At 32.0% G+C, this 25,464-nt stretch overlaps 1 protein-coding gene across 1 annotated transcript in view; it reads right to left on the bottom strand.

Moving 5' to 3' along the window:
* Positions 1–23,529, bottom strand: part of LOC133326680 (arylphorin subunit C223-like) — a 144,279-nt gene extending 120,750 nt beyond the window's left edge. Inside the window, exons 1-2 of the mRNA XM_061535302.1 lie at positions 23,338–23,529; positions 21,285–23,277 (exon numbers count right to left, since the gene is read on the bottom strand). Coding sequence (XP_061391286.1) covers positions 21,285–23,277; positions 23,338–23,529 — 2,185 coding nt within the window. The remainder of the gene's footprint in view (positions 1–21,284; positions 23,278–23,337) is intronic.
* Between the last annotated feature and the right edge of the window lie 1,935 nt (positions 23,530–25,464).

Here is a 25,464-nt window from a genome sequence, read left to right on the forward strand (position 1 = left end):
CCACACACACAAATCGCCTTATTTATTTTTGAAAAGACAATGTAGTCGTCATATTTGCAATGTTGCTCCCGCTGTTATTTTGTATTTTCTACTTGATTATAATAATTGATTAGTCGTGGTGGATTATTTTCAGCCAAAGCAAATACTGCCTCTGCCACGTACGGATTTTTATAAATCGATTGCACCTTTATTGACACAAGGATAACAAATTGTTTTGTGATGGTCTTATGATGCTCGTTACAATAAAAGAAAAGAAAAAAATCCCTAGCCAAAATGAATTGAACATAAAACCTTTAGATTATATTGAGCATTTTCTGTGTATGAGTGTGTGTGTGTTATGCTCGTTACAAGGGGTCAAACCTTTGTTGATGAGGGTTTCTCCCCCCTTGTTTCATTGCTTTGGGATTTGATGTTATATTGTTGTTTCTCTTGGCAAATTGTCAAATCTATTTCTTTTCTGTATACTTGAAGGATATTTTTGCACAAAGATTCGTAAATGTCGAATATTTTATTTTTTTTGTTAAATGAATTATAAAATGTTGGATTGTATTGTGTCAAGTCCAATGGTATGCAGTTTTAAATTCTCCAGCGAGTTTTAATTTATGTCATTTTGTCGAGGAAGGTTTTACTTAGTTTGTGGGTGTATGCATATAACTTTTTGATAAAGTGAAACGAAGTTTGCTTACCCTAAATTGGGAATTTTAAAAAAGTTGTTTTTATACCCTTTACCACACTGCGGTACAGGGTATTATGCCTTTGTACATATGTTTGTAACAGGCAAAATGAAACGAGATAGACCAATGGTTCCTTTTGAGAATATGCATAGAATCACTTTCTGAGTCGATTTATGCATGTCCGTCTGTCCATGTTAAATTGTAAACAAAGTGCAGGTTGCATTTATTATCCGAATGAGATGAAATTTGGCACAGATCATTAATTTGACCCAGGGAGGAACCCTATTGAAATTGGGAAAAATCGGTTCAGATTTAGATATAGCTCCCATATATATTTTCGTCCGATTTTTTAGCAAATAGTGCACCAAAGTGTAAAATTTAGGCCGATTGGCATGAAACTTTGCACAACGTACCGAAGTTAGGATAGACTAACGTGTGCCAACTGTTATTAAAATCAGTTCAGATTTACATATAGCTCCCATATATATGTTCGTCCGATTTTTCGCAAATGGTCCACAAAAAATTTAAAGTGTCTTCGATTGGCACAACATTACGCGTAACGTATCGAAATGGGTCTGGGTTAACCGTTATATGGGGGCTACCCGGAAAAGTGGACCGATATTAATAATTTTTAGTGGAGACATTTGGTACGTGTACCGATAAAGCTCATCTGCGGACCTGCAGACAAGAGACAACTTTATGGAATTTTTTAGCGATCTAATTCGTTTAGACGCATAAATCGTCATAGAAGTTTTCGCTGATCAAGAATATATATACTTTATACAAATATACCCGGTTATTGATCATTGGATTAAGTCGGTTCACATATAGACACAGATCACATATTTAACTTAGTCGAATTCAATGGTCCTTCAAAAATCCAAGGTCTGTAAGGATGTATTTCTTGAACATAGCCAAAGTGGTAAAGGGTATCATATAGTCGGCCCGTCCGACTTTACTACTTTCTTTACTGTTTTTTATTGATGGAATAAACAATGGTTTGAAACCTGATGAAATATAATAGAAATTTACTTAAACCGGAATATATGCCTATAATAGCAAATATAATGAAATGTAAAAGGTAATGTTTCATTTTATGGATTTTTAGGTTCTAAATTCAATTCTTAGATTTTTCCTAGTCATTTATTTGGAGTGAGATTGTCCCTTTATTTTTTATTTACTTCAATTTGAGAAATCATTTTATTTGAACAAAAAACATGCTATTCAAATATTAATAAACTTGAAATTTAATTGCACAATGTAATTGTCATAAAAGTAATGTTTATATTTGCCTAAAATATATGCATACACATATATTAATATATTTCGTAGGAAGATTTACTTTTAAGTGAACTCAGTAAATATAACAATATTTTGGAATTATAAAAAAAATTACGAGTCGCGACTATAAATGTTCATCTTTATCACAGGGAAATAAAAAAAGATTGCTGTGAAATAAATAAAAAAACATAAAAGAAATTAAATTGAAAACAATGTGATTTTTGTTTGTAGGAATATGCAAAAATGCAAAAAAAAAATATACACAATATAATATTTGTTTGCATGTATACACATCATGTACATATGTAGATAAATAAATGTAGGACTTATTTCATAATAATTTAAATATTAACAATTTCCCAGAAATTGCTAATAATTATAGAATATGAATATTGTTAAGGTTCATGGGAATCAAGAATCCCGTGAGCATTGTATAAATATATATGCAAAAATGCAAAAAAAATACAATATTTAAAATTTCATAATAATATTTAAATTTTTTATAATATTTTAAATTTCAAAAAAAAAATGTGGACAAAATTTTTGCGAGTAAATTTGTGATTTTTGGTACATATGTTAAGAAAAATATGCTGATTCGAAATCTGTTCGCGTTCACAAATTCAGATGTTGTGCACAAAAGCTATACAGGTTTTAAATCTTGCATTTCTAATACTAATTAAATGCATTCCTATTTGTTGTAATTCGCGAATTTCTTCACAAATGGATAAACACATTTCTTTTCTTTGCATAATTGTCAAATGACATTGAATTACGTTATAATAGTCGAAAAAAACAAATAGCAGCATGAAGATATCTGAAAATAAAATAAATTAATTTTTAATTAGACAAAACGCTTATTTGAATATTCGATTTTTTTAGTATGTTTGAAAAAATACGGTTTTACCTTATCTTCTAAAATATACGACACTTTCTTCTGCAAATTCTTTTAGATGATTCTAGTTACGACTTGAAAAATGACTAAATATATTGCACTTGCAATACATAAAAATGATCAATATTGAAAACCATGCAAAAGATTTCCAAGCGCGTCGGTCTTGTGAGAAAATTCACCAATTTGGAAGACCACGTTCCAAGATATTGTTTTCTACTTGGTCTTTCTATCTAATTCGTGTCTTTTCCCTTCTACGGGAACCATCAGTAGGCTCGTTTTTATATGCCTTTTGAGCTGGGGCATTTTCATTCATCCGCACAACATGGCTTAGCCACCGTAGTCGCTGCAGCTCAATACGACTGACTATATCGATGTCCGCGTATAAATTGTAGAGCTCGTGGTTCATTCGACGCCGATATTCACCGTCGACGCAGATCGGCCCGTAGATCTTTCGGAGAATTTTTGTTTCAAACACCCCAAGAGCTGTCTTATCTGCTTTCGCAAGTATAGGAAGTGATGCAAATGTGGTATAGGTTGGTAATGTGGTATAGTCACTTTTTTTGTAAACTGAAAATTTTAGAATAACTGAAACATGTTTTATGGTATGCTGTTCTCAAAAAAAATAAGATAGCAATGATCTGTTTAATTTATTTAACTCACGTTGAGAATCAGTAGCAAAAATTAAATTTTTCATGAAATTGACTTTTTTTCGGTTGAAGTTTAAAAATATTTTTTTGTTTTACAGAAATCATTAAAGTAATCAGCGATTGCACCACATATTTACCAATTTAGGAAAAAAACTATAAAATTATTTAGTGAACACAAGTGCAGGTAATGTGGTATACCTACCTGGAGTCTGTATGAAAAAAGCCAACACAAGACAAAATTTCATTACTATTTGAAACATTTGTTCTCTTCGAGCGCCTACCATGCATCATACGGATAAAAAACAAAGGTTATTGAATTTTCACTACTTCTCCGTACAACAATTAAATATTGCCATGTGTAGACATTATTATATAATAAAAATTAAAGTTCCAATCTACGTATCCGTTAAAAATCTTAACAGACATAAATCTCGAGCTAATTCACATTCATTAAAAACAATGAATTATATAAGATATCAATTGGAAGTGAAAATTATACTATACCACATTACCTACACTTTTTTTAAAATCACTTTTAATGGAATTTCCAATATTTTCTCAAATATCTCTTAAATTGTTAGAATAATATTATTTTCAAATTGATACATGGAAAGACAACACATGTAGCTTGTTAAGTGTAAAATTTCAATTTAATAGGATAAAAAATAAAAATTTGGCAATCTAAAAACAAATGGGTATACCACATTTGCATCACCTCCTATACCCATGCTTTTGATTCATATAATAGCACGGGTATTATCAGCGTCTTGTAAAGTTTGAGTTTGGTCTGGCGGGAGGTGTCATTGCTTTTGAGTTGTTTGCTCAGACCATAGTAGCATCGGTTGGCCATCACAATTCTTCTCCGAATTTCAAAACTGATGTCATTCGTTTTATTTATGGTGGTACCAGGTGTATAAAGTATTTAACTACCTCGAAGCTGTAGTTTTCAAGTTCCACAGTTGATCCGAGTCTACTGGACGTCTTGCGCGTTGATACCATTAGCTTGTCTTCTCGCCGTTTACTGCCAGACCCAATTTGGCAGACCCCTTTTCAATTTGTTCAAAGGTGGCCGTTACCGCTCGCAATGTTCGACCCATTATATCGATGTCATCTGCGTAGGCGAGTAACATGTGTGGTTTTGTGTACAGAGTGCCATTTCTTTTCACCTTTGCGTCTTGTATGACCTTTTCCAGTAGAATGTTAAAAAGATCACACGACAAACTGTCACCTTGTCTGAAACCTCGTCCGGTATTGAAGGGTTCCAATAGGTCCTTAGGTCCAATAGGCGGAATTGAACTTGGCTGGGCTCATTAGATTCGACACGTAAAAAAAAAACTAAAATCAAGCGGCGTTCAACGGCATTTGAGTGGACGCACAAAATGTTCGTCTTTGGAATCCAGTTGCAAAGAAGCTACGGTGCGTACATTCATGAGATACACACGAAGTAAAATCACGAGTTCTACAATCCTATAATCAGTTTAGCCCATTATCTGCTTGCGCGTCCTGACTATAAGAAAAATTCAAAAAAACACCGAAAATCCGGCTTCAAATGTCAGCATCCGTTTTGGGTGTGGATGCACATTAGAACCAGATTGTCCATGGGGTATTCTGAAACTTAGTCACTGATCACATGTTCGTGCGTTGTGTAGTTTAGCCATAAAACAGGAAGGAACACAAAAAAACTCGTGGGCTTCAATACATTTTCACCCATTTTTTTATATTATCACCATCACAGCTTCCACGTAACTTATTATTTATTACCAATATTTTAAGATTTTGACAAGAACACTTCATTTTATAGATATTAATTAAAATTATATGCAATAGTTAATATTTAGCGAGTTATAAGCTTATAAACCTCAGTTTCGAGGAATTTAATTTTCCCATGTGTTTAATTTACCATTTAAGGGACATTTTAATATTCAGAGTTTCCTTTAGCATCTACTTACTTTTTCAAAATTCAATTAATTTTTGATTATTAGACTGCAAGAACTTCACCAAATTTGTAATCAATATCTTGTTTTCAAAATTACTACTTGTAAAATATTAAAGCTTTAAATGACATGACATCTCCCAAAATACCGGGTAAATCAAAATAATATATATTTTTGGAAAATCCTTTATGTTCCCCATACCCATTGTAATTGTTTATGTGAACCCAGTATTAACACACAGTTGCATTCATCTAAAAATTCATTTATTTTTCTTAGTTATATCACATACCTACCACCGCCGTTTTATATTGAAGTGCAATTTTCGATTTCATCACAATACAATGTCCTTGTTTTATTGATATTTTTCCAAGGATAATTGAAATGGAATTTATTGAAATACACAACCACAATTCCAGTTGATATCTTTACTTGGTAACCAACAGCAGCAGCAACAGAAATGGTTGCAGCCGCTTACTATCTCCATGAGCAAAAAAAAAAAACTGCAGTAACAACAACAATAGGGGATGAAAAATATGATTCTTAAATAAATAACCAGGCTATAACCGAACAAATATCATTGAATAAAAATAAAAAAAAAAATGAAAAAAATATTGCAAAAATAAAACATTAAGTAAATGTGTGAATGTCCTTTCTGCAGATGTGTAAAACATTTTTTCTATTTGTGTGTTTGTGGGGAAAAAGAATCAATGAAAAAAATGAGCATTCAAATCAATACAATGATTGCCACTAGTGTGTACATAGTATAAAATGCAAACAATTGCCGATGGAACATGGAACTACTTAGTACCTACATAGATTAGTTTTTCTCTGTTTATGAAAGTATATATATATTTTTTTGTATGAAGCGAAAGTCAGCTGTAGAATATTACATAATGAATAAAATATTGTATTCGCTAAGTGGCCCACTTCACCAAAAAATAACTTTTTACCATTAAAAACGTAATTTTTCTATGTTCTATAACTAGTAACACGCAGGCTGTCGCCACTCTCAATTTTAACGGGTAATGGAATATAAGAAAAATGTGTACGTTTTCAATATAGATTGGGGAACAATATTTTTATTTTATTTGTTTTTTTTTCGCAAAGTTTACGTGAAAAATGTTTACTTTATATTAATAATATATACATACGATTTTTTGTACTATTTGTGAATTAATTGTTCTTCAAACAAACCGAAGTGAAATTATTTTTAAATATAAATGTAAAACATTCTTCAAAAGGTGAACAACCGCAAATTTTGGAAATTTATATTAATTTCCTGAAAAAAACAACAGTGAGGAAAGTGGTAAATTCGGGCGGGGCCCGACTATATGATACCCTTCACCACTTTGTGTATGTTCAACAGATGTAACCTACCAGTCGTCGCATTTTTGAAGGACCATTAACCTATACTAAATTTTTCACGTGCTTAGATATAGAGTTGCTTCTAACAATGGGACAAAATTATGAAAATCAATTTAAAGCAAATATCGGACACCTGTTGATTATTTGGATAAATATCTGATAAATATGAGGAGTTTGGTGCACCATTTATATAAAATCGGACGAATATATATATAGAATATATATCGAAATCTAAACAAATTTCATCGAAACTTGTCACAGGTTAGGTTATACCAACTTCAGGTTACATTATCTTCTGTTGTGTTGTGCAAAATTTTGTTGTGCAAAATTTTGTGTCAATCTGCCTAACGTTGGGTCTTTTGTGTACCATTTAACTAAAATCTGACGAAACTATATATGGGAGCAAACGAAATTTAACACACATCATTCTAGCCTTAATTCAGTACCCCATGCAAAATTTCGTGCAAATCGAAAGATATATAGGGACTTTGGTACACCATTTACCTTAATCGGACGAAAATATATATGGGAGCTATATCCAAATCTGAACCGATTTTCAGGAAACCTGGCACACATAATTCTAGACCTCATTCATTACGCCGTGCCAAATTTCGTGCAAATCGAAAGATATATAAGGACTTTGATACACCATTTACCTTAAATCGGACGAAAATATATATGGGAGCTATATCTAAATCTGAACCGATTTTTACCAATAGGGTTCGTCGTCCTTGGGCCAAATAAGTGAGCTGTGCCAAACTTCATCCAAATCGGATAAAAAATGTGACCTGTACTTTGTTTACAATTTAACATCAACAGACGGACGGACGGACGAACATGCATCAAGTCGAGGTTCATCCAAATCGTATTGTTTATTTAATGGAATGTTTTCTCAAATATATAACATAAATTTAATTTCCGGGAACATAAGTCTTATTCGGTCTTGATACACTCCATTTGAAATAGAGCTCGGTACACTTTTTAATTTGTGAGTTATTCGGATAAACTTCGGATAAAAATATGTAGGGGAGAGGGGGGCACCTTTGAACAACGCTCATAAAATCTTAGTTAAACATTTTTCCGACCGCAACCACATTTTTGTATATGGCAATCTTGTTCTTTATCTATGTAAACCACTTTGGCTAGCTTTTTCAGTATCGACAAATTGTACATGTTTTATTCTTTTGGTTGTAAGGCCGTAGGAAGAATTCTGTGATAGTTTTCTTTCGTTAAACAATTTTTTTTTTCATTCCAACAATCATTTCAAACATAACTAATGTAATTTCTTTCAAATATATTTATTACAAAAAAAATTATTATAAATTTCGTAAAATGACACGGTTGGGGCACCTTTGAACATGCCCATTAAATTCGAGTAAAAAACTGAGTTTTCAACTTTTGGCTTCGATTTCTCAAATCAAATGGGCTAATAAGACTACGAAATTAACAGTATTTTTCACCATATTATATTTTGTTTTATGTTTCAATATTTTTTTTTTAATTTTCGAAAATTTTTCTCTATATTTTTTAAAAAATAATTTCATTTCTGATATGTATGAATAAAATACATACATATATATCTGAACATAAACACTTTAAAAAACCATGCCGATCAAAAAAGCCAAGCCTTGTTCAAAGTATGTCATATGTATATTCATTGTAAAGGTAACATATGTGTATCTATTAGTTAAAATTTTTAAGAAACCAAAAATTATAAAATAAAAAAAATTTATGAGGCTTGAAAGAAAAAAGTGTTCAAAGGTGCCCTCTCCCTTGCCTATGGGAACTACATCTACATCTGCGCTGATATTAACAAAATTTGATAAACATCATTGTGGGCACAGTTCGGTACGGTATGTAAAATTTCGTCTCATTTTAACAAACTTAGAATGCTTGGCGGACCGCTTGGAATATACAAAACAAAAATATTATTGGAAAGCAAAAATTATAAAATAAAAAATTTAAGGATTATCAAAAATTGTAAAGGTGCCCCTCTCCCTTGCCTAAGGAATACCTACATCTGCGCTGATATTAACAAAATTTGATAAACATCATTCTGGACTCAGTTCGGTACGGTATGTAAAATTTCGTCTCATTTTAACAAACTTAGAATGCTTGGCGGATCGCTTGGAATATACAAAACGAAAATATGTATTGGAGCTATAACTAAATTTCAAGGATTATCAAAAATTGTAATAGGGTCATCTCTGCGTCAAAGGAATGCCCTTGGCGCTTCGGTCTGCATTTGGTTTTCACACCAAAAAAATATATATGAAGAAATGGAAATGTTGGTCACATGTATAACAGCATTGTATTTTTTATTGTTGTTTTAACTTTCGATTTCGATGCCCGTTTGTTAACCTCAATCATTAACCTATGTTAGTTGGTATTGATAAATGTTGTATTTGTAACTATTTGTTTATATTTATTTAAAGACAAATTAATACTAATTAGAATTAATGAATTATTTTAATCAATTAGCTGCAGATAATCTTCATAAAATAAAAAAAAATTTTGTAGTTGCTCGTGTAGACGTTATCAACATTATATTTAATCTTGCCCTGGCGAAGACAAACCTTATCGCCGCATAAATAGTCTGACCCAGTTGACATTGTTTTGTGTTGTGAATTTAGACAACAAACAAGTTTTTTTCAAAAGAGATTTGATAGACATTCTAGCAAAAACTTTTACTTTGATCTTTATGGTTTTTTATACATTTTAAAGATTTAGCATTCTGTGTTTTTTCAGTTTCTCTTTGACTTTAATCATTTTTTGTCTAGGTAATAATATATTTTTTTTTTGCCTGCTGTAGAAGATTTTTCTAATTATAATTAAAAATATGAGATTAAAATATCAACAACAACGAAAAATGTCTAACGAAGTAGTTGGTATAGCATAAGAAGAAAGACAATTGCATCTTAATTATTCTATGGAAATTCATTAAATAGACAGCTATATAAGGCGTGGACAGTAAGGTTTGGGAGGTATGAATTAAGAAAGCAAATTAAATAAAACACGAACTTAGTTATGAAGAAAAATAATAAAAATGAATAACTCCCGAAATGGAAATAATTAATAATTGGTAGTTTAGTTGACCGCTTATTAAAGTAATAAAGATGAATTTATATAGGGACTAATATCTAAATCAATACCGTACGCTACACTATGTCGCGAGTTGATATTAAGAGCCTATAAATCGTTTATATACAACCAAATTCCCATATAATCGGTCTTGAAAAAAATTGTTTATTGACCTATAAAATGTTTAATATTCAGCCAAATTCGATGAAACACAGTTTACTCCTAACTTGAATAAAGACAGTCATAAGTGTTGCAAAGTAGACGTTGATGCTCTTTTCAGAATACCTTCCATAAAATCGTTATATTCAATTCAACACGCTGTATTTATTTTCTTTTTTTATTTTTAATAAGAACAAAATATTTGATATACTTTAGTCACTACATACATTACTGAGTTATCATTCAACAGAACATGGACACTTCCGTAAAAAGTTAAACCAAAGTCGAAGAATTTGTTTCTTTAATTGTGATTAAGTTCGATACGTAAAGGCAAAAAATACAAAGAAAAACGACATTTGTCATTTTTTCTTCTTTGAAGTCGCGTGAATGACCGCTCTTTTGTGGCTTTTATCTCAAAAGTTAAAAACTAGAATCTCTCAATTTTTTTTACCACTGATGGTACTTCTAAAGTTCTACAAAAAAGTATAGATTTGTAAAAAATTAATTGTTTTTGATTTATTTAAGATTTAAAATTTGATTTTTCCTCTGAAAGTCGTGTAAGTGACTGCGGAAGTGCCCATATATAAAATATTGTCTTTCCAAGTGTAAGATTTAGTAGCATCCACGTTATAATTTCGGACCTCTTTAATTTTGAATGACAGATATAACATATTCTATCCATAACGTCTACCCCTTTGTAGTGGATAGAATATATTATATATTTGGGTGGTCACCAAAATATGTAAGTAACTTTTAGGGCTGCAAGTCTCCAGTAAGGAAAGTGGTAAAGTTTGACGGGGTAGACTATACGATACCCTTCTCCACTTTGGGTATATTCAACAGATGAATCCTATCAGACGTCGCATTTTTAAAGAACCAGTAAAATGAAATTGAATCCATAACCATGTAATTCTGCAACCGATACTAAATTTTTCATTTGGTCAGATATAGAAGCTATATCAAAATCTGAACCGATTTTCAGGAAACTTAACACACATCATTCTAGACCTAATTTATTACGCTGTGCCAAATTTCGTGCAAATCTAAATATATATAGGGACTTTGTTGCACCATTTACATTAAATCGGATGAAATAATATATGTGAGCTATATTTAAATCTGAACCGATTATCAGGAAACTTATCACACATCATTCTAGACCTAATTCATTACGCTGTGCTAAATTCCGTGCAAATCGAAAGATATATAGGGACTTTGGTGCACCATTTACATTAAATCGGACGAAAATATATATGAGAGCTATATCCAAATCTGAACCAATTTTCAGAAAACTTAACACACATCATTCTAGACCTAATTCATGACGCTGTGCCAAATTTCGTGCAAATCGAAAGATATATAGGGGCTTTGGTTCACCATTTACCTTAAATCGGACGAAAAAATATATGGGAGCTATATCTCAATCTGAACCGATTTCCACGAAACTTACCACACATCATTATAGAATCAATTAAGTACGCTGTGCCAAATTTCGTGCAAATCGAAAGATAATTAGGACTTTAGTGCACCATTTACCTTAAATCGGGCGAAAAAATATATGGGAGCTATATCTAAATCTGAACCGATTTTCCCAATTTCAATAGGGTTCGTCCTTGGGCCAAATAAGTGACCTATGCCAAATTTCAACCAATTCGGATCATAAATGCCGCCTGTACTTTGTTTACAATTTAACATGGAAAGACAGACGGACGGATGGACGGACATGCATAAATCGACTTAAAAAGTGATTCTATGCATATTCTCAAAAGGAGCCATGTGTCTTATCTCGTTTCCTTTTGCGTGTTACTAACATATGCACAAAGACATAATGACTATGTATGAATTTCTGTCGAAATACTTAACGTCCATTAAGCACCCAATCTCTAATCGGGCAAAACGCAAAGAAACTATATAGCGCGCCCCATGTCGGACGAACTTAAAATTAAACAGAAACACTCCTCACGCCCCATAGAGCATTTACATAAAGTTTGTTCAAAATCGATGCAGTAGTTCTTGAGTTACAAAAAAAAAAAAAAAAAAAAAACGAAATATTGCGCCATCTGTAGGATGAATTTCGAACTACGTAAAAACACTCCTCACATCCCATAGAGCCTGTACATACAATTTGGTCAAAATCGGTGCAGTAGTTTTTGAATTTACATATATATATAGAGAGAGATTTGGGAATTGCTGTGGGAAGAGTTTTGCCAAAGAAATGTTTGAGAAAAACATAAAAAGTCGGAGATTGAAGTAATCGAATGTTGTGTTACTTACACATTTTGTAACTCGAGAACGTCTGCACCAATTTTAATGATCAAAGGACTTATGAATCGTATGTGACCAAAATAGGAATATTAATTATGCCATCCATACTAAATTATCTTTTGAGGTGAGAGTAGTTAGATCAAAACATTATCTTCTCCTGAAAAATGTTAGACGGAAAAACCTAAATTGTTACAACTTTGATTTTTTACGCGTTGAAAATCCACTTTTCAGAACTCAAATAAAAAAAAGGGGGAAATCTTCTTTAAACTTTGAACTAAGTATGTGTGTTTGACAACTATAACGACCAAATGATCTCTATATGCAAACAATAGCGAATCTCAGTTTTTAACATCCACGTCAACCAAAATAAATATTCAAATATTTGAGCATTATAATATATCGATTTTTCGAAAAAGGCAAAATAATAGCTTTGCAAACAATTATCAGATTTGAACCTATGTAGAGACGAAACTACTTGACGTATCAATATCAAATTTCATATTACTCTAACAATTTGTTACCGCCATTTTATAAAGATACGAGGAAGTGAACAAATTACTTTTTTTTAACTGACCTCGTAAATTCCTAAATTTATCTATAAAATAATTTTTCACCAACTTTTGTATTCTTCATCAGAATGAAATTTTCATTACATTTAGTTCTAATCGTGTAAATTCTGCCTTGTCATGCATTTTTATTAAATCCTAGAATATATTGCTTATTGTGCACATCAATTGGATTTACAAATATCAAAAGGCTAATGCGTCGATGTGTTGGCCTTTGAAGACCAAGACCACAATGAGAAGTTTCACATTTCAGCTGACGATTTGCGGTATTATGATGAGACTAACAATTGTTTATGCGTTTGAATAGGTTTCAAAACATAGTCCTGGCGTTGTTATCGATGATGCTGATGATGTTGACGCCGGCAATGTTAATGATGACTAGAGGACGATGGCAATGACGGCTATTCAATGGAACATATGAATTTTACTTCCATTTGCTCCCGCTTTGTCCCCCAAGTGATAGTATTTAATGACGACTGGTTGGTTGGTTGGTTGGTTCACAATTCACATGAGTTGACGAGTTCGCCCGTAGGTGTATATTTGTATTTCAGTACATTTGATATGCGAGAGTTGAGCTAACTAATCAAACAAGGACCAAACAAGTTGGAAGCGAAAGACCACCCAACACAATCATTCACTTGCTATTGTTTTAACTACAGCAAACCATTTGCACTACTTGCGTTCTATGGTAGATCATTAGAGCGGAGAAATTTTGAAATGAGATTTAGTGGGGGTGTTTTTATAACGCTTCATCCGAACTTCGAAGGAAGTGTATGTGTTGGTTTCCCCAGAGGGTTTTTAGTTGCTATTAGGGTCATTCACTCGTCCACACTATTCATTAAATGATAGGTTGCTGCCTGGCTTTAGTTAAGAGACCTATGACACAGTGTTTAGGTAGAGTATCTGTCCAATAACATGGTGGCATACTGTACGATTGTTCCGACATGTATGTCATGGATATGTAGATCTATGTCATGTTATATTGAAGATCTAATTCTTTTATATTTTCTATTAAATACCGTCGCAATAACGTAGGGTATCACTTGCTGAACCCCCCGTACAACCTCTTTTTTTTCGATATTTCTATTTTTTGTTTTCAAATCTGTCCCTGCTGCATTTGACAGACCATTTATCATTGCTACTAATTGTGTATCATTAAATAGCTAAAATAATAATGCAAACAGCAACAAAAACTTATCAGAAGGATAAAATGAAACGTTGATCAGAGAACTTAAATGGTGCAGAGTACGCAATCGAAAAAAAGAGAACAAAAACGTGAAAAGAAAACAATGCTACGACGGATGTTGCCCAACCCTTACTTTTTTCGTTCACTCTGAAAGACAACAATTCAGTCATTCGTTGTTAGCATCATTAGTTAACAGTCTTGTTGGTAAATCCATAAATAGTGTTTTATTGTCATCAATATTCTATTGATATCAGACTGCTGTCTGTCATTCAAATAAGCATTTTTAATGACATGAAATCAGCAATGACTGTCCAAATATATATATATATATAAATATATATATGGGAACGTATTTCAAAGCATAATATATTCAAATTTAATTGAACTTGATTAGAACAGAGTGATTTTTTTTTAATCACAAAAAAATTAGTTCTGGAGTAAGGATATCAAAATTCTACAATAATAAGCAATACATATATTGGGGGGAAAAGAAATCCATTATTTTTATATGCTTCGGAATGCCCGATTTGAGCCAAATATGCACCGTTTTGTTTTATGATTTGTTGCCATTTTAAAGGTAACTTTATAATGTCTCTCATAGGAGTCCTGCTATTTGCAAAGAACTCAATTTTCACAATCCGCCCTAGATACCAATTTTTTATCATTAAAGAAATTTTTCAATACAAGAAAAGGATGCTAATCGCTTGGTGCCAACTCTGGACTGTATGGCGTATGCATTAAAACTTCCCAACCAAGCTCCCGAAATTTCTGGCGAGTCACTGTAGATGTGTGTGGCTTTTCGTTGTCCTGGTGTAAAACACGACACCTCTGCGGTTGGCCAATACTGGCCGCTTCTGGTCAATTGGATATGGTTTAAAACAGTTTTATAGTCGATTTTTAGCCATGTTACAGCAAAATAACTTTTTTACTGCAAAATGCCAACCTTCCAACAAGCATAAATCTGAAATTGTCAATCAGTACAGTAATCTGCCGAAAAAATAATGGATTTTTTCCACAATCTAATTTAATATGATAGACAAAAGTTTTCTTCGTATATATTAGAGAATATCTATAAATTGCCACCAATAGCCACCTGGACTCTTTGCCTACGATAGTTTGACATCCCTTCTGAAGCAGAATATACTAACATGTTCTGCTATAACTTGCAACTAACAGAGATTTATCATTTTTTAGGGAATATTCAAATTGAAATTAAAGTAAAAATACACATTAAACTATGACATATTTTAAACATTAATCCAGCTTTTTGTCAACTTTATACTTCCTATTTTATATCATATATATATATATATATATATATTAGCGGCACAAGTAACCAAAAAGGAATGTAAAAAAATTATTGCTTCACGGCGTTGGGTATATTAAAGAGATGCTCCTAAGATTCTTAAATATATCGATTTAACCCAAGTATAAACACGTCCTTCTCTTATGTATTTGATTTAATTTGACACTTGTCATATACTCGCACAGTACGTTATAGAAAAAGTTGTGTCAATCGGACAACCGTTGGTTAATTGAAATACAATTAGCATGTAATCGTACGAAAATATATATGGAGTTATACCTATATAAGAACCGATTACAATAGAACAGAATATAGAACCAGACAAAGTTAGATTTTCGTGGAAGTTGTGTAGGGTATCATATGGTCGGCCTCGTCCGGTCACTGGTTTTAAATAAATTTTGCCGAATATATATGAGAACTGTATATAAACGTATATGTGAGAGCTATAGCTAAGATACGCCATTCAAGGCTCCATACGGAACTCTATGCAAAATTTCTTCTCAATCTTACAAACCATGGGAGTTAGGTGACCCATTAACTAAAATCGAACGATCTATATCTAAATCAGATCCGATTTCAATGAAACTTAACACACTATATCCTAGGTTCAATACAATACGCTATGCAAAATTTCGTCTCAATCGGACAGATACCGGCAGCTTGGTGCAAAATTTACATCAAATCGGACGAAAATATATATGGGAGTTATATATAAATCTTCACATAATTGTTTTCTCATGGATTTTCTGAATATTAATGTCATTCATACATCAAAAACCAACCATCTCAGGGTTGGAAAATGAAAGTCAGTGGTGTGTAATAAAATCAAATGTCAATCAACTGTAAAAGTTGCATAGCTGCTAGTATGACCCGTGAAGTCTATTTTATAACAAGATATTCATATTCAATTGAGGAATATACTGATCTTGACCACCAGACCACATAAAATATATTTTGAACTGATCGACGACCTTAGTTTCAAGAGCATTGAAAATACTAAAATTTCAGTCCAAATTCCGATTAAATACTTTGATGAATAGAGTAACTTCGGGTAATGTGGACTATGCGTCTAATGTGGACCACCCCCATATCTAAGAAAACGCTTGAAATATGCCGCCTTGATATATGTATTCCTAATTAGTAAAAATCTAAAATGTTTTTTAGTACATTTAATTAAGCTCTTATTGAAATCTGTGATTTTAAAAGTTTTTTTATCACAAGAGTCAACCAATTTTTTTCTTCAATTATAAAGAAGTTATATAGGAACTTACTGGTTCACATTACCCGCACATAATGGCCCACATTACGCGCCAAGTTGCTTTTATTCGCAGTCTTGAGTTTTTTTATATATAATGCAATAAAATTTTTATAGTCAAATATATAATGTTTGACCTGGAATATATGTAGACGACAAATCTACTATGTCGTTAAAACAATTTGTTTTTAGTTTTTACCTTTGGTACGACCAGAATATCAAAAAAAGAAAATCGTGGTCCACATTACCCGAAGTAACAATACTTTCAATCTGCCGTAGGAAAAATTGTTTAACAATGAAAACATATTGAAGTGGCTGCAATGTAGCATTTCTCGTTCCGTGTTCCCTGAGTAAAGATTCCCACATTAAATTATCATTCTATTTTAGGCATTTTTGAATGCCACAGCCACAATTTCCAACCGAAGTGGCTGTAATGTAGCTTAGAAAATCTTAAATCGGAAAAATGTTAAGGTTCCTCCACATTTTTAGAATTATCGCATATTCCAATTCGACAAAGAATTCTGTGTAGCAATATTTTTACGTGGGTCCAAGTTTAGACATATTGCTTATACAACGACCGAAGTTCCCCTAATTTGGCATTTGGGTTATCAGGGGGTAAGAATCCTTATAGACGAACTATATGTCAATGTTTTGAATTCACGAAATGATTATTATATCATTATACTTTGAAGGTTCCATTATCATGAAAACATACACAAAATTTGTAATTGACTAATTGTTTTTTATTTTATATTTTTATTTAACAGGAATGTATGTGGAACATTTCTGTATTATATATATATATTGTATTATATATATTATATATTGGGACATAGACTATTATTACACACAAAATCCATAAGAACTTCAGAATCTTATAGAATCTATTTATATTCTAACCATAATTTGTTTGTCATAATTTTAAAGAATTTTATATAGAAATGTCAATTATTAAGCAAAACTGCTAAGGCCAACAAATAGAAGTTAATGCGTGCCCAGTCATTTTCCCCGGTCTTCTTTTGCAATGGAATGTTGTTTTACTAGTACTGTATATGCATTAGATACTATCCCTAAAGCCAATTCTGTTTTAAACCATAGTTAGTTGCGTGTCTATTGCATTTTATACACATTAAAATTGAATTAAAATTACTACACAGTTATTTTTTTATTTATATAATAACATTTGTAAATAAAATTTTTTTCGCTTGTCTTTTCAGGTATGTTGTTAATTTAATTTGTAGCTGACATTTGATTATTAATATAAAATAGAAAATTGGTATGTAAACTTAAAAAGTTCGTTATATAACAACAAAAAACATTTTGAAAATCTACACCAATCTGTTGTAGTAGTTGTCCCCACATCAGTCTACAATATGCATAGAAATAATGACAAAAAAAAAATCGCTAAAATATCTGTTATGCCGTTGTGCAAGAACCATGCCCTACCGCATTCACTGCCTGATGTTGTTGCTGATGATAACCCATGATATTATTGTGTTCATATGATGATAACACGATTGTTTTTTGTGCACAAATTTTCCATTGCACCTTTGTATTGAAAAAAAAGCAAAAACGAACGCGTTGAGCATAGATGCAATTTTATCATTTTCAATACCTTTCCCGATGCCGTTCTATTCGTGTTTTTTTGTTTTGTTTTGTTGTTGTATTGCTAAATTTTGTCATTCGCGTTGTTGTGCTTTATATCTCATTTTTATTATTAGTTTTTGTGGTTGATTTCGATCAAAATGCAATCAATGGTGCAATTCCACATTTTGCGGTAGATGCAAAAACTCTTCTATAATAGTAGTAGTTGTTATTGTGATTTGTTTTTGTTTCACCATTTTATGAAACCCTACTGCACAATAAACGCAATATTGTTGAACACCACAGAAAAAAAACACATCAATGTACATAGCATGTGTGTGCGTATTTGATAAAGGTTTGGGAATCATGAAATCTTTGTGGAGATAACTGAAGTTGGGTTGTGTTAGGCCAATGGTGATATTTTTATTTAATTTTGTTAATGGAATTTTCTCTTACTTTTTGAATCTGTATTGAAAATTAGAATTGTAATTGCAATAATTATTTATTAATTTAATTTAAATTGAAAATTGGTCTGGTATGAATCACCTCTATCACGATGAATTATATTAACCCTTTCAGTTTTTTGTCGAATATATTCGACATTTAAAAGTACTCTCTTTCTTCCGATGTGTCGGTTATACTATGTACCGCCGAGAGTTAAAATAAAAATTGTTTTTTTTTTTAAACTCTGTGCCTTTATATGATTTTAAATACAAAATTTTGGACTTTTATTGTTTTGACACTGAAAGGATTAATTTTCAAAATCGGCAGCAATCATTTTTTAAAATACTAAAATTGTAGATTAACTTATGATTTTTTGAGGAAACATTTTAATTGGTAATGTATTAATTGAAGACTTAGCCACACAGTATTCTATCCTTCATAATACTATATTTTAAACCAACAAAAAATATTTCGGACAGTTCATGGATACTTTGGATTCAGAAAATTATGATAAATTCAGTTTGTTGAGTATATACAGCGAACTCTCGAACACTCAAACTGACATTGAAGTATTGAAAAAATCAGGGAATTAGCGGTAAATAAGCTGGTCGAATTTAAAATGTGAACAAATTTGAAAATATTTACTACCACGACATTAATTAGTTCGCATTATCGAGAGTTCACTGTTTTGATTAGAATTTTCAATGGCAAGAGCTTTAAGAGCTGCACTATGGGCCAGAGATCCCATTTTTTGGCCAATATTAGAGACTAGGGTTTATTAAAAAAATATCAGATAAAAAGATTTCAAGGACGCTGATTACGATTCTACAAGAAAAAAGTAAAAATGAAATAGGGTCAACCGAAAAAGGCGGCGGATTTTTTCAAAGTTAATGTTTAATTAATCAAATTATTTTTGAAAACGTTTTGTAGATCAGATTTTGAAAATCTATTAAAATTAATCCAAAATGGTGGATTAATTATACCAAGAAAACTAAATATTTCACTTCTTTGCAATATATAAAATAAAACCAGTGAGCGAAGCAGTATAGTCGGACGGGGCCGACCATATGATACCTTACACAACTACCACGAAAAGCAAAATTTTTGCGGTTCCACATTTTGAGCCTGTTCAATATTTTGTACTCTTTTTACCGATTATAGATCAGCAACTCTACTTTCTAACACTGGCATATTTTCCAAAAATTTTTTTCTTGAAGTGAATTTTTACGCCATGAAATAAAAAAAATTGTCACTTTAGGTTTTGGTGATTTGACCCTCGGAATATTGACCGATCATCATCTAAACAGCCGCTCTAAGTATTTGGTCAGATCCCCTTCACCCTTATGTGATGTTCTGCATATAATAATTACCTCTAGAGCGACTAGAGAATCTGACAAAATTAAAGTTTTTGGTTTATTGCACCCCCTGAATGAAATCACAACTTCACCGAAAACTATAGGCGTCGTCCTTCAACATAATCGGAACTTCATGTACAATTTCAAAGCGATCAGCGCGACATTTCCGTTCTCTAATGGAGTAATATTAATACTATGCACCTAACCACCTTTACCTAATTACGTATAACTCCCACATCAGAGTACATACAGCCATATAATTGGTATCAATTTGAAGGTCAACAACTCCTCTTGGATATACTATCAACTTCTCGGGTATAAGTCCTTCAGGAGCAAGTATATAGGCCCCAGAATAAAAATTTTTTAATTTTTCACACAAAAGTCTGGGTCAATTTGACCCCCCAAATATTGACCGATCTTTATCAAAACACGCATGCTTATTCTTTGGTCCGGTCCCCTTCTTCATGCAAAAATTCGCGATGTTCGGAACATAACTGCGGCCTCTGGAGCGACCAGAAAACCCGACAAAAATTAAGTATTTGGTCCATTTCATCCCCTAAATATTAACCAATCTTTACCAAAAACAATAGGGGTCTTCATTGGTCAGAACCTACATGCAAAATTTCGCGAAGATTGGTCCATAACTGTGGCCTGTATCGTGTTTACAAATGATAATGGACCGACGGACACACATGTCTAGATCGACTCAGCTAGTCGAGATATGACGATCGGTATGCTTAAAGGTGGGTCTAGAACCAATATTTCGCGGCGTTACAAACATTTGCGGCTGCACAAAGCTATAATACCCTGACAACATAGTTGTATACGGCATAAAAACATAGTTGTACTTCACTTTCATTATAATCACCAGTTCCATCTGTGTGTCATTTCATGTTAATATTCTGACGCATGTCAATGTTATATAAAATTTTTCAAATATAAATTATGCTCAAAAAAAATATGAAATTTTAACTTTGATCTCATGTCATTTATAAATTTGTTATAAAATTTTACTGGTGCAAAGGTGCCACTCAGTACAAAATCCGCTTTTTCAACTGGTAATTTTGGATTCCAAGAGAGTTAGAATTCTTCACTATACGCTATATACTTTGAAAGCCCATAGATAATATTATCATATAAAGATGCACATTATTAATAGATTATTTTTTTATTTTATTGTAATTTTTATTTTTATATAATATCATATATTATTATTAAATATATAATAAAATTAACTATAATATTTATATTCTTTAAGAATTTCATCGAAATATGTTGCATTAAATGTACCAAATTGTTCTTTATATGTTAGACCAAAATTTTCAGTGAACAGATCTTCATGATAGATCTTCACATCTTTGAAAAACATATTCGAAGTAAAGAATTCATATTCATTAATTTCACGATCAAAAGGATAGCCCAAAGGACGATTATCAATGTAAGGGCTACCATTACCAAAACTGCACATTTTTTCATTTGAATGTCCGGTCTCTGTATAGGGTGTAATAATGAAATAGAATTGCATTGGCATACCTTGCAACCAACCGCGTGGTAAAATTAAACGTTCCGGGAATCCACAGTAGTCATCAACTAATTTAATATCTGACCTAGACTCAGCTAAATTAAACATTATATCTTTATATCGCTGTGTGTATGTATAACGATTGCCGATTTTATGACGTAACGTGTTTGAAGTCAAATTAACAAAATTCCTTCCACGTTCAAGCTGGACCATTGATTTATCCATTTCCCAGAAATGTTTACGATTTTCTGCCAATGATATTACACGACCATTGTCGTCATATTTTGGAGCTAAAAATGTGCGCACAACTACTCTCTGTGTCTTATCCGATTCAATGTCAAACGTTATGTGGAAATCTTTGTGTTTCAAACGCATTTGACGTGCCTGTAAAACCTTATCCCACACAAATTCTCCATCTACGAAAGACATTTTGTCATTTAACAAATTGGTGACGTCATAATCATATAAATCGAAAAATGTTATCAGCGGTGATATGTGTACATCCCGAATCACAAGGCCAGGCATCGATAATTCTTCACTAGTATAGGGTTTTAGGAATTTATGGAATAAATAAAAATGATCGACTAATTTCACTAAAGTCTGATAGTAGATAGGGTCCCGTAGCATAGTTTCATAATTTAAAATTGTGTGGGGATAATTTATTTCGGGATGATCGTCTTGAGCGAAATACATATATACCCACTGTAACCAATATGAGCCAAATGCAGCATTGGCATTACCCTGCATTAGATTTCCGATGAATTCAATAGATTCGGGTTGGCGTAAATCGACAATTGTACCATTGGCCATGGTATAGTGGCCTACTGCAATAGCTTTGTTGAGGCGTTTTCTAAAGATGGCAAATTTTCTATGAAGTTCCGTGTTACCCTCGCTTTTCAAATTGAAATTATTACTGCGAGTCGAATAACTAATACCATTATAAAACGATAATTGAGGATTATAACCATGTTTCACAGTTTTGTACCTATGCACCAAGGAGATATCACCAAGCTTGTGTGAGTAACGTTCCAACGCGTAACGCGCAAGTATCTGCCGTACAAAGAATGCAAAATATTCACCACGACGATCGTTCTTCAAGCCAAATGCATCTTCATCTAACCATGAATAGTAGCCCATATGGAAATAATACCAATAGGCATTCCAATCTAAATCTTCGGTAAAATACGATAATGCTGATTCCTCATTCATAAAGTCAAGGTCGCGTGTATAATCGACAGGCATCCAGAAGGCTTTTATATCGTCGGTACTCTGCTCATCAGCATACCAAGTTTCCGACAATCCCATTATTTTCCACCATTGCCAAAGTTTCCAATCTTTGCTATTTAAATTGCTCTTAGAATTGTCCATTAAGTCGCCGTATTCTTTTTCATACATAGCCTGCTTACTCCAATGTTTGAAATCGAATTGCTCAGCTTTGTGTATAAATTTACTATTGAAGAAATGTTGTGGAAATATTTCATAGATCATTGGCATCATAAGACCCTTGAAATATCTGCTGTGCATTACGGTCAGAGTAAGAGCTTGTACAAACATTGCCTCATTTGCATGTAGACGGGCCCAGCATACGTTACGCTTGAATATATCCCATGTCTTGGCATAGTACAAGAAACCCAAAAGTCCTTGTAATTGTTCTTGATGATCGGGAATCATGGTGCCAAAAAAGGCACCTTTCGGCAAAGTCATTCCATGTGTATAGGCCTTGTAATATTTCTCCCTGTATCCGGCATATTCTTCCGAGTGCTGTAGATACAATATATCTTTACTTTGAATTAAGTTATTATATATTTACATTATACTTACATAATAATCATTCTCGTGATATAGAAAACTTTTACCCAATTTTATGTATTCCTCGAACATTAAGGGATCTTCGACCCGATAAACAATTTCAAATAAGAATTTTTGTTTGTATATATCTTCGGGTCCATCGATATGCTCATCTATGGCCATAATAGGACCCACAAGGGCCAAAAGTATGAACACGACTCTCATTGTACGAATCACCATTTGTGTTATACGTAAACTGTTCGATTTTTGGAGAGTATGCCGTCTTTTATGCTTGAGAAAAAACAAAATTGTCATGACCTTTGGTCCAATATATTTTAACTGATAAGATAGAAATAATAGTTTTCTATATATATATATATATATATATATAAAACTTTTCAAATTTCATAATTATTCTGAATATAGAAATGGAATATAGATGTTTATAAATACAAACAGTATATATTATATTCCTTAGTCGTCGGCGATCCTATGATGTATATATGTATAATTTAATTGATATATAATCAATGGAAAAATCAGAAAATGAAAAATAACGTTTAAGTTCATAATGTAGTATTGAAAAAACAATGACAACTTTTATCATTTGAATGACTATGTCGGCATTTTTTCTATTAGAGGGACCCCACCCGTTATCGGTTTCAAAAAAATTTGATTTTTAATTTTTATTTAATTTGAAGCTACACTAATTCAAGAATATCCCTACCAATTTTCAAGTGAAAATCTCAACAATTTTTGAAGATATAGCCGATTTAATGTGTTAGCATCAGGTGACAGCAAGAGGGCTTCTCAAACTTTAAACGCGTTTTCCTCCAAACAGCGTTTTTGCAAAGTTACAAACCTTAACATGCATTGGTATTCATTTACCAGCCCATTTAAAATTGAAATTTGAAATTTTAATAATTCCATTTGAAATTCTTAACATTTGAGTTGAAATACATAACATTCCATTTGTTTTTCATAACACTTAATTTTAAATTCGAAAAATATTATTGGTAACGCACAAGGAATATTTATGAATTTGAAATAAATTGTTATGAATTACAACTGACATTTTTATGAATTACAAGTGAAATGTTATGAATTTCAAAATGGATTCTTTGAACTTCAAATGGATATCTTTGAATTTCAAATGAAACTCTACGAAATTCAAATGGAAATATTCGAATTACAAATGAAATTTTTTAAGTTTCAAATGGAATTTTTTGAATTTCATACGAAAAGTTTAAAATTACAAATGAAACGTTGTGAATTACAAATTACATACTCGAATTACGAGAGAAATGTTATGAATAACAAATTGAGTTTTCGAATTACAAATGAAATTTTCGAATTGCAATTGAAATGTTTTGACTAACATCTAAAAAAGGTGTAGTATTTATCTTCGAAAAAACATTTCATATAAATTTTTGTTTTGAGGATATATAAAACAGATTGTAGGGGAGACTGGGGCACCTTCGGCATCGGGGCACCTTCGGCAATCGCGTTTTCGATATGAAGTTCTCACCGTACATCACTAGTTTCGATACATAGGTATCGAATATCGAAATAAATAACTGACACAAAGTTTGAAATTTTTAGCTAATAAGCTTATTTAGATACATAGGTTTTTGTACTTTTATAGATGTTTCTGTAATATTTCAATTCCATTTCGTAAGTATTTCGTGTATAAAACTTTTAAAATTTTTAAGACAATATTATTAAAAAGTGGTTAACTACGATGTGTATTATTATAAAAATATTTAAAAATATAATCTTTTTACAAATCTGATCGAAAAAAATGAAAAAAACTATAAAAAAAGTACATTCGGGGTACATTCGGCATTTCAAAGTGGGGCACATTCGGCCATATACAGATTGTGCAATATTATTTCCGTAAAAGGTTTTTGAGTTTGTTTTTAAAACTAATCCTTTAATATGGTTCGAAATTGCATATATAAGATCAAACGTGCTTGTATTGACGAAAATGCGATAGAAAACCCCTATTTCTGATGGTGTGTGCGACCTTGAGATGTAAACGTCCGCCGCTCGAAAATAAAGCTATATAATTCAAATATTGTGTGGCGTATTAAAACCTAATAGTGCCTTTAGAGGATCAGAATTTCAACCAGACTGATAGCGATGACAATTACCCGGCTA

The sequence above is a fragment of the Musca vetustissima genome, unplaced genomic scaffold (assembly GCF_032173495.1).
Source record: "Musca vetustissima isolate MV318-11 ecotype Yass unplaced genomic scaffold, APGP_CSIRO_Mvet_v1 utg66135, whole genome shotgun sequence".
Taxonomy (NCBI): domain Eukaryota; kingdom Metazoa; phylum Arthropoda; class Insecta; order Diptera; family Muscidae; genus Musca; species Musca vetustissima.